Source organism: Phascolarctos cinereus, unplaced genomic scaffold, assembly GCF_003287225.1.
Source record: "Phascolarctos cinereus isolate Bilbo 61053 unplaced genomic scaffold, phaCin_HiC Scaffold_1;HRSCAF=81, whole genome shotgun sequence".
In the NCBI taxonomy this organism is placed as follows: domain Eukaryota; kingdom Metazoa; phylum Chordata; class Mammalia; order Diprotodontia; family Phascolarctidae; genus Phascolarctos; species Phascolarctos cinereus.
Genome location: NW_027555514.1, coordinates 64,616,573 through 64,629,151, shown reverse-complemented (window position 1 = coordinate 64,629,151; position 12,579 = coordinate 64,616,573). Strand labels below are relative to the sequence as shown.

At 39.4% G+C, this 12,579-nt stretch overlaps 1 protein-coding gene across 8 annotated transcripts in view; it reads left to right on the top strand.

Annotated features, from left to right (window-relative positions):
* Positions 1 to 12,579, top strand: part of ABI1 (abl interactor 1) — a 105,949-nt gene that overhangs the window by 38,602 nt on the left and 54,768 nt on the right. For all 8 annotated transcript variants that reach the window (XM_020990326.2, XM_020990329.2, XM_020990328.2 and 5 more), the window contains exon 2: positions 11,814 to 11,981. In XM_020990326.2, the coding sequence (XP_020845985.1) occupies positions 11,814 to 11,981 (168 nt within the window). The remainder of the gene's footprint in view (positions 1 to 11,813; positions 11,982 to 12,579) is intronic.

Below are 12,579 nucleotides of genomic sequence, written 5' to 3'. Positions count from 1 at the left end.
GTTCTAGACCTTTTGGGACAGGACTAGGAAGTTCAGGGGTAGAGCAAGGAGGATGCAGACCAGAATCACTGAATTTGAGTTTGGTTTTTTAAGGCATTCTTCTCCTCATTGGCTTTTTGGACCTCTTTTGCCATTTGAGTTAGGCTATTTTTTTTTAAGGCACTTGGGGTTAAGTGACTTGCCCCGGATCACACAGCTAGTTAGTGACAAATGTTTGGTCTGAGGCTGGATTTGAATTCAGGTCCTCCTGACATCAGGGCCAGTGCTCTATCCACTGTGCCACCTAGCTGCCCCTAGGCTATTTTTTAAGGTGTTATTTTCTTTATTATTTTTTGGGGGCTTCTTTAGCAAGCTGTTGACTTGTTTTTCATGATTTTCTTGCATCACTCTCATTTCTTTTCCCAGTTTTTCCTCTACTTCACTTAGTTGCTTCTCAGAATCCTTTTTGAGCTCTTCCATGGTCTGGGAGCAATTCATGTTTTTCTTGGAGGCTTTGGATGTATGAGCTTTGACTTTGTGGTCTTCTTCTGGTTGTATGTTTTGATCTTCTTTGTCACCAAAGAAAGATTCTATGGTCTGACTTTTTTTGCGCTTTTGTTTGTTCATGATCCCAGCCAGTTACTTGAGTTTTGAACTCTTTGTTAAGGTAGGGGTTTGCTTTTTAAACTCTTTGTTAAGGTAGGAGTCTGCTTCCAGTGTGGAGAATGTACTGTCCCAAGCTTCAGAGGTTTTGTGCAGGTATTTTCAGAGATACTTCTAGGGACTTGTAAATTTTCAGTTCTTCCAAGGTGGTATGATGAGGGGCTAGGTGTTTATTCCTTTCCTGGCCTGTGCTCTGGTCTGTGCATGACCACAAGTGCTCTTTTCTGCCTTGGAACTGTGAGGAGGATTCTCTCTCCACTGCCACTGCGAGCTGTACCACGCCAGTGCTCCTCCTTGCCCCAGGACTGCCACCCAGAACTGTGACCCAGATCCAACCACAGGCAAAGCAAGAGATTCCTGCCTCAGCACTAGCAAAGAGATCCTTGCAATCCCCCTCTGATCAGCCACTTGATTCCCCCTCAGTCTGTGGGCCAGAAACTCAGCAGGCAGCTACCACCCTGGGGCCATGCTTAGAAACTGGGGCGGGGACCAAGCTTCTCTCTTTCCTTATGGTCACAGACTTTTCCTACTGACCTTTTAAGTTGTCTTTGGCATTCGTGGGTTGAGAGGTCTGGAAACTGCCACAGCTGTGTGTGATTTAATCCTCTGAGGCCTCAGGTTCACGGAGGCCTGTTTTACCTGTGCGCCCATGCCTCTCCTCCTCTCCCTGCCTGATGTGATACACCTCTCTGATCAACCATCCAGCCTATCTTGGGCTGGAAATTTGTTTTGCTCTGTCTTTTTGTGGGTTCTGCTGCTTTAGAATTTGTTTAGAGCCATTTTTTACAGGTATTTGGAGGGGTTTGGGGGAGAGCTCAAGCAAGTCACTGCTTTTACTCTGTCGTCTTGGCTCTGCCCCTTAGAGTTCTGAATTTGAAGTTTGGAAAGGATCTTGGTGGCTATCTAGGTTCTAGACCAGCTTGTGGAGGAAAGGAGTACCAACTATAACCAGCCTGTTACCCAGCTTTTACTTGGGGGAAGACTTTGGGTAGCCAAGGGATTCCAGAATAAACAATTTTTAGAATATCTAGATCATTTTTAGGTCCTGAGAGTCATTGTACTAATATGTTTAAAAGAATGGACAAAAATTTCCCTTTTTTTCCCCTTTGTCAAGTAGATGAAGGCAGTGTACCCAAATAGACCACTCATAGACAGATGTCATTGCAGGAAATACTGCCTTTTAGATAACATTACTGAACATAATTATAATTTTGATTGGTATAATGGATAGAGAGCCACCCTTGGAGATAGGCAGACCTGAGTTCAAGTGCTGCCTCTGGATACATCTTGGTTGTGTAACTCTGGGCAAGTCATTTAACTTCTTAGTGTTGTAGGCAACTCTCTTAAGATTGAGTCACAAAGAAGACCCAAAGTTTCCTCATCTAGGAATTCCCCAAACCAATGAAATATTTGGTATAACCCCTCTCCTAGTCCTTCCTCATAAGCCCAACTCAAAGGTGTATGGAGAATTTTAATGTGAGATTTCATTTTCTCCTCTTCACCACAATGCAAATATTTTAAACTCTAGATGGTATGCTTGCTAGTTTGACATTTCTTTATAAGTCCTATTCAAATGGACTATAATTCAAGTGAAGCTTTGTTGATTAAAGGAAAAGGTTGGAGAGCTTTTCTCCCTTCCATACTTGCTCAAAATAGATTTCTCAGTGCTGTTTCCCTATGCTAATTTATAAAAGATTCTTGTAATGTTCTGCTGTATTTGAACAGTGAGTTCAAGTGTTAGAATCTTACAAGAACGTGGCCTCCTTAGAGGAGTCTATTGATAAGACATTTAACCTGAGAAAATTACCAGGTTAATGAGGAAGACTATGAAAACTGAGGTTCATGGGGCTTTGGCTCTTGATGTGCTTCTCCTGATGGACTTTTCGTAATGGGGGAATTGTGTAGGCCCAATATTTACAGGGTTCCTGTCTTGTACTGAGACAAAGTAATTTTCCCTGTCTAGTTGGCTGGATTTTTCTAAGAATGACTCAGTATCACAGTGAATTTACATTTCTGGGTATTGATGACTCCATTAAAGACTTAGCTTTTCTGTTTGTGTGGATTGAGTTTATGGGGATAAAATTCTGTGATTTGACCATAAAATAACAATAGTACTTGAACTAGAGCAAGAGTTGTTAACCTGTTTTGTGTCATGGATCCCTTTTCAGAATAATTATTTTAAATATATAAAAATAAAATACACAGGATTGAAAAGGAAATAGATTATATTGAAATAGTTATTAAACTGTTAAGAACAAACCAAAAAAAACAAGTTCATGGACCCTAGAGTAAGAACCCTTGAGTTAGAAGCAGCTAGTTAGTGACGTGGATAGAGCACCAGGCGCACAGTCAGGAAGGCCTGAGTTCAAATGTGCCCTGAGACATTAGCTGTGACCTTGAATAAGTTTCTTAACCTCTTTCTGCCTCAGTTTAGCACCTACATTACAGGTTTGTTGTGAAGATCACAGGAAATATTTGTATAGCACCTATCACGGTGCCTGGCACATAGTAGGTGCTTAATAAATGCTTGTTTTGTGCCTTGTGTGCAAGGGGTTTAGGTAGATCTACATAAAATTACAGGACTAGAATTTTAGAGTTGTTGATGATCCAAATGATTGCAGCTCGATATAGGTTATGCCATTCAGATTGAGTATAATATTCTAAAAGCTTAGAAATAGATGTTTTCCACTCCACACATTTATTAATCTTGTTCTTGCATGGCACTATGTTAGGTACCAGAAATAAAAACCAAACCCAAAAGAGTTTCTGCCTTCAGAGAAGGCTTCATGGAGAGATGGTGCCTGAGCTGAGCTTTGAAGGAAGATACAGACAGATACAGATTCTGAGAGGCAGAGATGAAAAAGGAATACACACACACACACACACACACACACACAACACACACACACACACACACACACACACCCATAGTGTGTGTGTGTGTGTGTGTGTGTGTGTGTGTGTGTATGCATATGAGTCAGCTTAAATAATGTCAAGAAAGAGAAGCGAGAGAGAAGCAAGTAGGATGTTGTGAAGAACAGGAGGAGGGGAGAAATGTCATTACTAACCGGGAGGAGGAGAACATGGAAAGCTTCGTAGAGGAAATGGTAGTATTTGTGATTTGCTTTAAGGGTAGAACTGCTGGCGTGGACAGTAATGAGGGCTGGGGCCATCTTTCATACAGCTGCTAAAGTGACTTTTCTAAAATGCTGATCACACTACTCTTCTGGAACTCCTGTGATTGCAAACTCTTGCCGGTAGGACCAAATATAAGCCTCTGTTTGGCTTGTAAAGCCCTTTGTAACCTGGCCCCAGCCTGCCTTTTCAGCTTTGATATACATCACTCCCCTTTCCCAACTGGACAGCCAGAAAGGCCTTGTTGTTCCTCATATGGGGCCTTTTGTGCTGGCTGTCCGCCATGCCTGGAATGCACTATCTTCTCACCGTTGACTCTTAGAATACTGTTTATCTTTCAGAACTCAGTACAAATGCAGCCTCCTGTTTACTTAACCTGTGCAGCCTCCTTCTTAACCTATATAACCTTGGGTAAATCTCTTAACATTTCTAGGCCTCAGTTTTCTCAGCTGTATAAAATGAGATTGGATTACTTGGATTCTCAGGACACTTCCATGACCCTACGATACCCTTCCACCTCTAGGTGGAGTGTTCAGCCTCTCAGTTACCGAGGATTTATCTTGTAGATTGAGACAGTTGTTTACACCCTATAGAATATAAGCTCTTTTGGGGCTGTGGTCTCTTTTAGTTTTATCTTTTTATTTCTAGCTACTGGCATTTTGTAGGCATTTAAAAGCTGATTGTTTGATTGAGAGATGTGAAATAGCATAAGATAAGGTCAGGTGATAGGATAATGATAATAGCTAACATTCATATAGTACTTACTATGTGCCAGGCACCATGCTAAGCACTTTACAGATATTATCTCATGTGTTTTTTGTTGTTCGCATTTTACAGATGAGAAAACAGAGGAGCTTTAGTCTCCTACTGAGGACTACTTAGCTATTAAGTATCTGAGGGCAGGTTAGGTATAGTTTGAGGTGATTATAAGTAAACCTGAAGCACTGATTAAATTGTTGAGAATGGAGTGGAGTCAAATGTGAAATTATTTGCTAACTAGACTGAATATGAAAGGGGGAGGGTCTTCCTGTAACAGAGGACCCAGTAGTCAGATCCAATTAGCAGACAAAAATGACAATCCTTGGCCTAAAGGAACTTACCTTCTATCAGAAGAAACAACACATACATGTGTACATAGATAATAATACACAATAGAAAGCAATTTTGTTGGCGTGGGAGATGCCGGCAGCTGAGGGGTGTCAGGAAAGGCCTTGTGTAGGAGATGGAATTTAAACTTGAACACTCAAGAAAGCCAAGACTTGTGAGAGGCCTAAAGGAGGAGACTGGGCATTCCAGGCATGGAATAGATACAGAGGACATGAAATGTTGGGTGTTAAGCAATAGTAAGTATCCTAGTGTGACCATGCCAGTTTGGCATGAAGGGGAGTAAGAAACTTAGAAAGTTAGGCTGGGTACAGATTGGGAAGATGCTGAACAGAAGGGTTCGTATTTTATTCTGGAGGAAAAAGGGAGCCACCCGAGTGTTTAGATCCAAAGGATTGCTGTGGTCAGACATGTTTTTTAGCTTTATCGCTTTGGCAGCCATGTGGAAGATGGATTAGAGAGGGTAGAGTTGAGGTGGGAGATTGATTCAGAGATTGGAGAACCAGCAAAGGGAATTGGGGCAGAAGCTCCCGGAAGAGAAGGAGCCCAAAAGAATGGGGGTGGTCGACAGTGCTCTTAAAACAGAACAAATTAAACAACCTGAACAACATCAAAAAGAGTCCACTCGATTTGGCAGGTAAGAGGTTATCAGTAACTATGGAGAGAGCAATGGCGCACTGAATGGTGGTATAAAAGCCAGATTGCAAGGGGTTGAAGAACGAACAAGTAGGGAAGAAGTGTTCTCATACTCTTTCTAGAAGTTTACTGTTGAACTACAGCAATAACTTGAAGAAGGGTAGTGTCAGTGGAACACTTTTCTTTTTGTTTTAGAACAAAGGAGGACCTGCATAGGTCTCTGCATAGGCATCAGGCAAGGAGCTACTAGAGAGGGATATATTGAATACTGGAAAGAGAATAATATGGAGCAAAAGTGACTGAAGGGGTTAGGGTCAAGGGCACTGATGGAGGAAATAGCACAAATTAGCTTCTGTGTGGGTCAGTGTTAGGTAATGAATGAGTTGGAAGAAAACTAATCCAAGCTATAATTATAGGAAAATGACACAGGGGATCCTAGAATTCATCATATGCTGTTCTCTGACATGGTGACCCAATATGCTCCCACAAAAATCCAGCAGATTGTTGGATAATATCATGAAGATTATTAGAAATGGAGTATCAGTTTGCCCATGTACAAAGTGATTGCACATCTCTAATCAAAAAACTTTAGACAGTTGTGATGGCTAATCCTCAATAAAGACATGAAATTCTAAAAAAGACAAAAAAGATTTAAGGAGCAGGACAGCTGCCTTGATAAGGTAGAAAAAGATTGGAATTTTTTCTTTTTTTGTCCTAAGCTGAAAAGTCATAATACATTTGTCATTCTATGAATGTAATGTTCACCTGAGACTTGAAATAGCAGACTTAAGCCATTCAGTTGGTACTAGAATTAGTCATAGGTCATTTTCCCACTGCAGTACATTGTCTGCCATATTGGTACTTCCTGAGTTAAGAACACATTACATATAAACATGTCAGACATAATCTATACCAACAATTGGTTGCCTATTATATAGCTCACCTTTCCCTTACCCTCTCTCATGTTGTCCTAAGTTTCGGTGCTACTTGGTGACTATCACAGGGATCAATCCTGTATTACACACCTTTATTCCTCCTGCAATGAATCTGCATAGTTATACTTTCACCTTCTCCCTTCTCCCTTTTCTCTTTTTTTATTTCTTACCACTCTGTGAATTCCATCCTGAGTAAATTTTTTTATCTAACAGATACTCTTTAATTCATTCCTCTTTTCTCCTGTCTTTTTATTCTTGCTGAAATACTTCAGGAGAATCTGATTCTTTATACTTCATTCCATTTTTGAGCCCCCCCAATTCCCCAGTCCTTCTGGCTCTCATCTTCCCAAAGGAAAAAAAGAAAATAAGACAAACCAGCTTTAACAGTGGTTGGAAAACAAGACTGGTACTAATGAGCTATTTCATGTGTCAAGGAAAAGTATACGTGGCTCTGGAGCCATCTCCCCCCCCCAGACATCATTCTTTACTTTATTGATATTGTGCACATCAGAAGTGAACTGCTTCAGCTTCTTTGCCTCCAAAATTTCTTTTCACTCAGTCTCTCCTTCCTTCATATCTCAGAACAGCATTTCTTTCTCCATCCTTTCCATGTCTATCTTGGTCTTTGCTTTATTAGTTAGTCTAGTTTTTTATATCTTCAAAATAGTCCTTCGGTTTCATTATCGTAAAATTCTCTCCTTAGCCCTTACCACTGTCACAGTTTTCTCATCCCCTTCACTATCTCTTACTAAAAGAATTGACCACAATTGCCACCTGTTTCCTCACCACTCACTTATTAGGGCTCGTAAGAGAGGAGAAGGAAATGGAGCATAATTTGACATACGCCCTAGAATTGTGGGGAATGGCTTCAGAGGGTTAAGAGGAAGGGTAGGCAGTAAGATCCTGCAGACTAAAATTTTGTAGGGAGAGTCAGCAGAGGGTTGGTACCACTGGAGATGCCTTTTAATTAATGGTACCTTTGAGCCCAGACATTCAGCCAATCCTGAATTCGTTTAATTGTACTGTCCTAGGATGTGCTAGCTTATCAGTTTTCCACACAGCTGGTATGAGTTATCCTGTGTAAAGTTTTGCTAAGATGTAGGTTAACTAGACACCAGTTCTGTTATTAACAGGTTTAATAACAACCTTTTCTAAAAAAGGAAATAAGTACAGCTTGGCATGACCTGTTCTTGAGGAAGCCATTCTGGCTTTGTGTGATCACCACTTTTCTAGATGTTCATTGATCATTTCATCTATAACATATTTCTGAAATGTTCCCAAGTTAAGTTTGCCCCTTCTTTGAAAACTGGGACACTTGGCTTTCCCCAGTCCTTTGGTGTTTCTCTTGTATTTCAGGGAAACTTCTTTAAGAGTCCTAATCCTCAAGACAGGAAACAAATTAAGAAACTAACCTAACAATATGTACAAAAGATGGCAGCAAGGGAAGGTAATGCAGAATGAATGCGAAAGCTTGGTATGACCCTCCAAAGAGTCACAGGAATGCTAAAATTCCATCACCTGAAGCTGGCAAGAAAAACTAATAACAAAAATGTTTGGACTTTTTTCCCCCCTTGAAATGATTTTGGGGAAAAGAAGACCGAAGAAGGACAGGACTGCTGTCAGAGGGGAATGGAGTGATAATTGACAACAGAATTGCTGAGTTCTTATTTTGCCTCTTTTCTCTGTGGAGGAGAATGACCTTTGTATTAGAAAGAATATAACAGAATAGCAAATGGGAAGTTGGTCCTAAGGAGAGAGCACTTGGCTGCTCTTGATTAATTAACATCATCTTGCCTAGTTGGACTTCATGCTAAAGTACTGAAAGAACTAGTGGATGTGATTGCTAAAAAAACAGCCAGCAAGTGCTGTTTGAAAGCTCTCTCTGAAATACAGCAGGACCTCAGAGATCAGATGTCTGCCCCTCTCGTGCTCATGATGAAGAAAGTGAGACCTAGAGTCATTATGTCACTTGCCCAAGCTGACGCAGGTAGTTTGACTTAGAACTGAGATTGCCGTACCAGGCTTCCCCAAATCCAGTATCAGTACTCTCTCCCCAGCACACCATTCTGCTCTCTTATCTCCTCTCTCCTACCGCTGAGGTTTTCTTGCATCCATTGACACTTACCTTTTTTCACTATTGCCACCCTAGTTATTGCTGTGTCTTATTGGAACTATTTAAATAAATTTATAACAACTTTCTTGTTATCTGATTGGTCGCGCTCCAGGCTGTCTTCCATTCTACTGCCAAATTGGTTTTTGTCAAGTGCTGCTCTTACATATATGTGAGATATCTTGTATCTTCCAGCAGCCTTCATTTCAGGCTCTGCACGATTTGGCCGGCTCTTATTTGGCCTGTGTGCCCTACTGCTATTTGAAATCTGCTTCCCTTTTGCTTTTTGAACAAGATACATTATCTTTGTTTTTACCTTCTAACTAAAATATGCTTTAAGCTCATTTGGGCAGTGAATATGCTCATTAGTTTGTTTCACTAGCACAGAGGCAGCTGGTACAGTGAAATGCATGGTTTAAGTGCTCAGTGAATGGGCTGAATTAAGTTATATGAGTAACCTATGACTGGGTGTGGTTGTTTTGCATTTTCCTTTCTTTTTGCCTCCAAAAGTATTGTTTGAATTATTACTGATGTTTGTACCTAATTTGAGTTTCTAGAGGTAGCCTTTTTTTTTTGATGGTGTTAGCTTTTGAAAGTGAAGAAGTGGTGGAAATGTTTGAGGGCAGAGACCAGAACTCTAAAACTGAAACAAAGTATAGAAGTGTAGTTCTTTGGAGTATATTTGCTTCTTTGTTTCTCCTCTTCCTGCTTGGGAAATTTATAGGATTTTTTCAAGTCTATTAAGAGTAAGGGCCTGGGGAAAAAAAAGAAAGAAAGAGTAATGGCCTGCTGGGAAGAATTATGATGTCAATCAACAAGGATTTTATGAAGCACCTACTGTGTGCTAGCCACTTTGCTTAATCACTGGAGATATAAAGAAAGGCAAAAAACATCTCTCAATGGACTTACAGTGTAAGGGGGTTAACAAATTCAAATAACTGTGTACAAACAAGACACGTACAGAATGAACTGGAGATAATCAACAGAGCTTTGAGAGTCCCCATTATTAATGCTTTTTGTAGAAGGTGGATTTCATAGGGAGAGAATTCCGGGCATGGAGAATTCTAGGCCAGTAAAAATGGTTTGAGTCAGTAGATAAGTCTCTTGTGTGAGGAAAAGCAGGGTGGCCATTGTAGCTGGATTGCACAGTGTGTGGGAATGAGTAAGGTTAAGGTGTAAGAAGAGTGGAAAGGTAGGAGAGTTATAAAAAAACCAGAGGCTTTCCTATTTGGTTCTGGAAGTAATAGAAGCCACTAGAGTTTATTGAGTTGGAATGAGGCTTGGGGAGAGATGACATGGTCAGACCTGTTACGAACTAGCTGTGTGACATTGGATTAGGAATTTAGCTGAACCATAAGTATTTTAGGGAAATTGATTTTTTTTTTCCTTTTATGAACACTATCCACTTTGTGGAGTTAACTCCAGGTGTGGGTTTATGAGATGAAGGGTAGAAATGTGTTTTCTGACCAGCATAGTAATTCTCTTAGACTAAAACTGATTTATTTCTGTTTTTGATAAAAATCCAGGACTTCTGACTAAATTCAATATTCTTCTTTTGATAACTCTTCAGTAACCTTTTTTCTTTTCCCCTATTTTTGTAACCCTGTTGCTAGCCCCTCAAATTCATGTGTATGTACTATTCCCCTCTCAAAGTAAAACATTTGGTATAGTTGTTGAGTTTATTTCTTTTTAAATTTTAATAAATTTAGCACCAAATATGATGAATGTTTCCACATACAAAATTTCTGTGTAACCAAATACATTTGTTATCCTTAGCCAGTAACCCATGTATTTCAAGTAATATTAAAACAGCACAACCAAAGAATGTGTGGATGTCCTTTTTTCCTTTGATCTGTAGCCTATAGGGTTAGTAGTGGTATTACTAGATCAAAGAGTATGCATAATTTAGGACCTTTTGGGGAATGTTTTCAGATTGCTTTTGAGAGTGGGTGGACCACTTCATAACTTCTCTAGCAGAATATTATTGTATCTGTTATCCTTAGGCCCCTTCAACAACTGACACTTTCCTTGTTATCTTTGCCAGTTTGTTGGGAGAAAGGTAGAAATTCAGAGATGTTTTAATTTTTATTTTTTAACAATTTGGAGAATTTTTTCAACTCTTTTGTTCGTTTGGATTTCTTTTTGTGAACTAAGAATTCATACCTTTTTTTCCCTTTCCTTTTCTTTTTTTTTTTTTTTGCTAGGCAGTGGGGTTAAAGTGACTTGCCCAGGGTCACACAGCTAGTAAGTGTTATGTGTCTGAGGTCAGATTTGAACTCAGATCTTCCTGACTTCAGGGCTGGTGCTCCATCCACTGTGCCACCTAGCTGCCCAGTTCATACCTTTTGACTATGGAATGCCTTTTACTAGTATGTATTTATCTTAGATATCACATTTATTAGAAGAACTTTCTGTAAACATTTTCCCCCAGTTAACTATTTCCCTTATAATTTTAACTGCGTTAATTTTGTTTGTGAACAAGCTTTGAAATTTTATATATATTGAGCAGGCTTTTAAAGATGGCCAGTACAGTAGGAAATTTTAATTGTGGGGAAGTAATTTTCCCTACTTGATTGTTGCTGGGTACTGTGATGTCACTGTAAAGGGAAAGGAAATTGGCCTCTTGGGGATGTAAGACTAAAGACAGATAATTTTGGAGGGGGAAGGAAGGGAGTTGTGAAACTTTCCTTGGGTTAGAGATGTATGTAGAACCGTGCTTTCAAACTCAGACAGAAATGGATCACTAATCTGTACGTGAGGATCCCTGTGGGACACATATTGACGTACTATTAAAATGTAATGTTGTTAATGTTTTATTATATTTTTTATTTTAAAAAATGTTTCCCAGTCACATTTTAATGTGATTTAGCCTGCACTTGGGATTGTTGTGGGCAGCATGTTTTACACTTCTGATGCAGAAAACCACTTCAGAAGATGGTTATTACCAAAATTTAAGTTTTATTTTTGTTGTGCTTTGTGGGGCCACTAGTTATGGTTTTTTTCAACATAATAAATTAATTTAATTTTTAAAATTTTTAGGCAGTTGGGGTTAAGTGACTTGCCCAGGGTCACACAGCTAATATGTGTCAAGCGTTTGGTCGGAGGTTGGATTTGAACTCAGGTCCTCCTGACTTCAGGGCCGGTGCTCTATCCACTGCGCCACCTAGCTGCCCCCAACATAATTAAATATGTAACTTGACTTCCCCATACATCTATTAAATAATGTTTTTGTATGTTTGTTAATGTTTCAGGCTCCAGACAAAAGGAAAGCACTAGAAGAGACCAAAGCCTACACCACCCAGTCCTTAGCTAGTGTTGCTTATCAGATAAATGCATTGGCCAACAATGTGCTCCAACTACTGGACATCCAAGCCTCTCAGCTTAGGAGAATGGAGTCTTCCATCAACCATATCTCCCAGGTAATGACATACAGAAGACTTAGGTTTGTATTTAGTCAATTGATTACAAAGCTCAAAGGGTGAAGAACTTGGAAAATGGATTCTTAGTTCTGCTACTGACTGTATACTGTTGGAAAAATCATTCTGAGCTTTAATTTTATATTCCATAAACCTTTTATGAAAGATTAATGTGAATAGGCAGTAATGCAATGTTAGACTGCATTAATTGAAGGATGAAATCTGCAGTAAGAAAGGCAGTAATCTCATACTCTGTGCTGGTTAAAACATATCTGAAGTATCATATCACTTTTATAATTTTATATTGTGAATATTTACAAATTTTTATCCTAAAACCAAAAGTATCCATAATATCTATATTTGGTCCATGCTTTTGATATTTCTGGACTTATTAAAATATTAATACAAATACACTGGAACCTTGCTGTAGTAAAATTCATTAAATAGTAGATGCAACTCAACAGACCCTGGCTACCAGATCACCATGTGCCTAACAATCATATATAAATACCTTTTTTTTTTTTGATGAATACTTAGTACCTCTAAACTTTTTTCCTTTTTTGAAATCAGTTTAATTAATACCTTTTGCATCAATATCCAT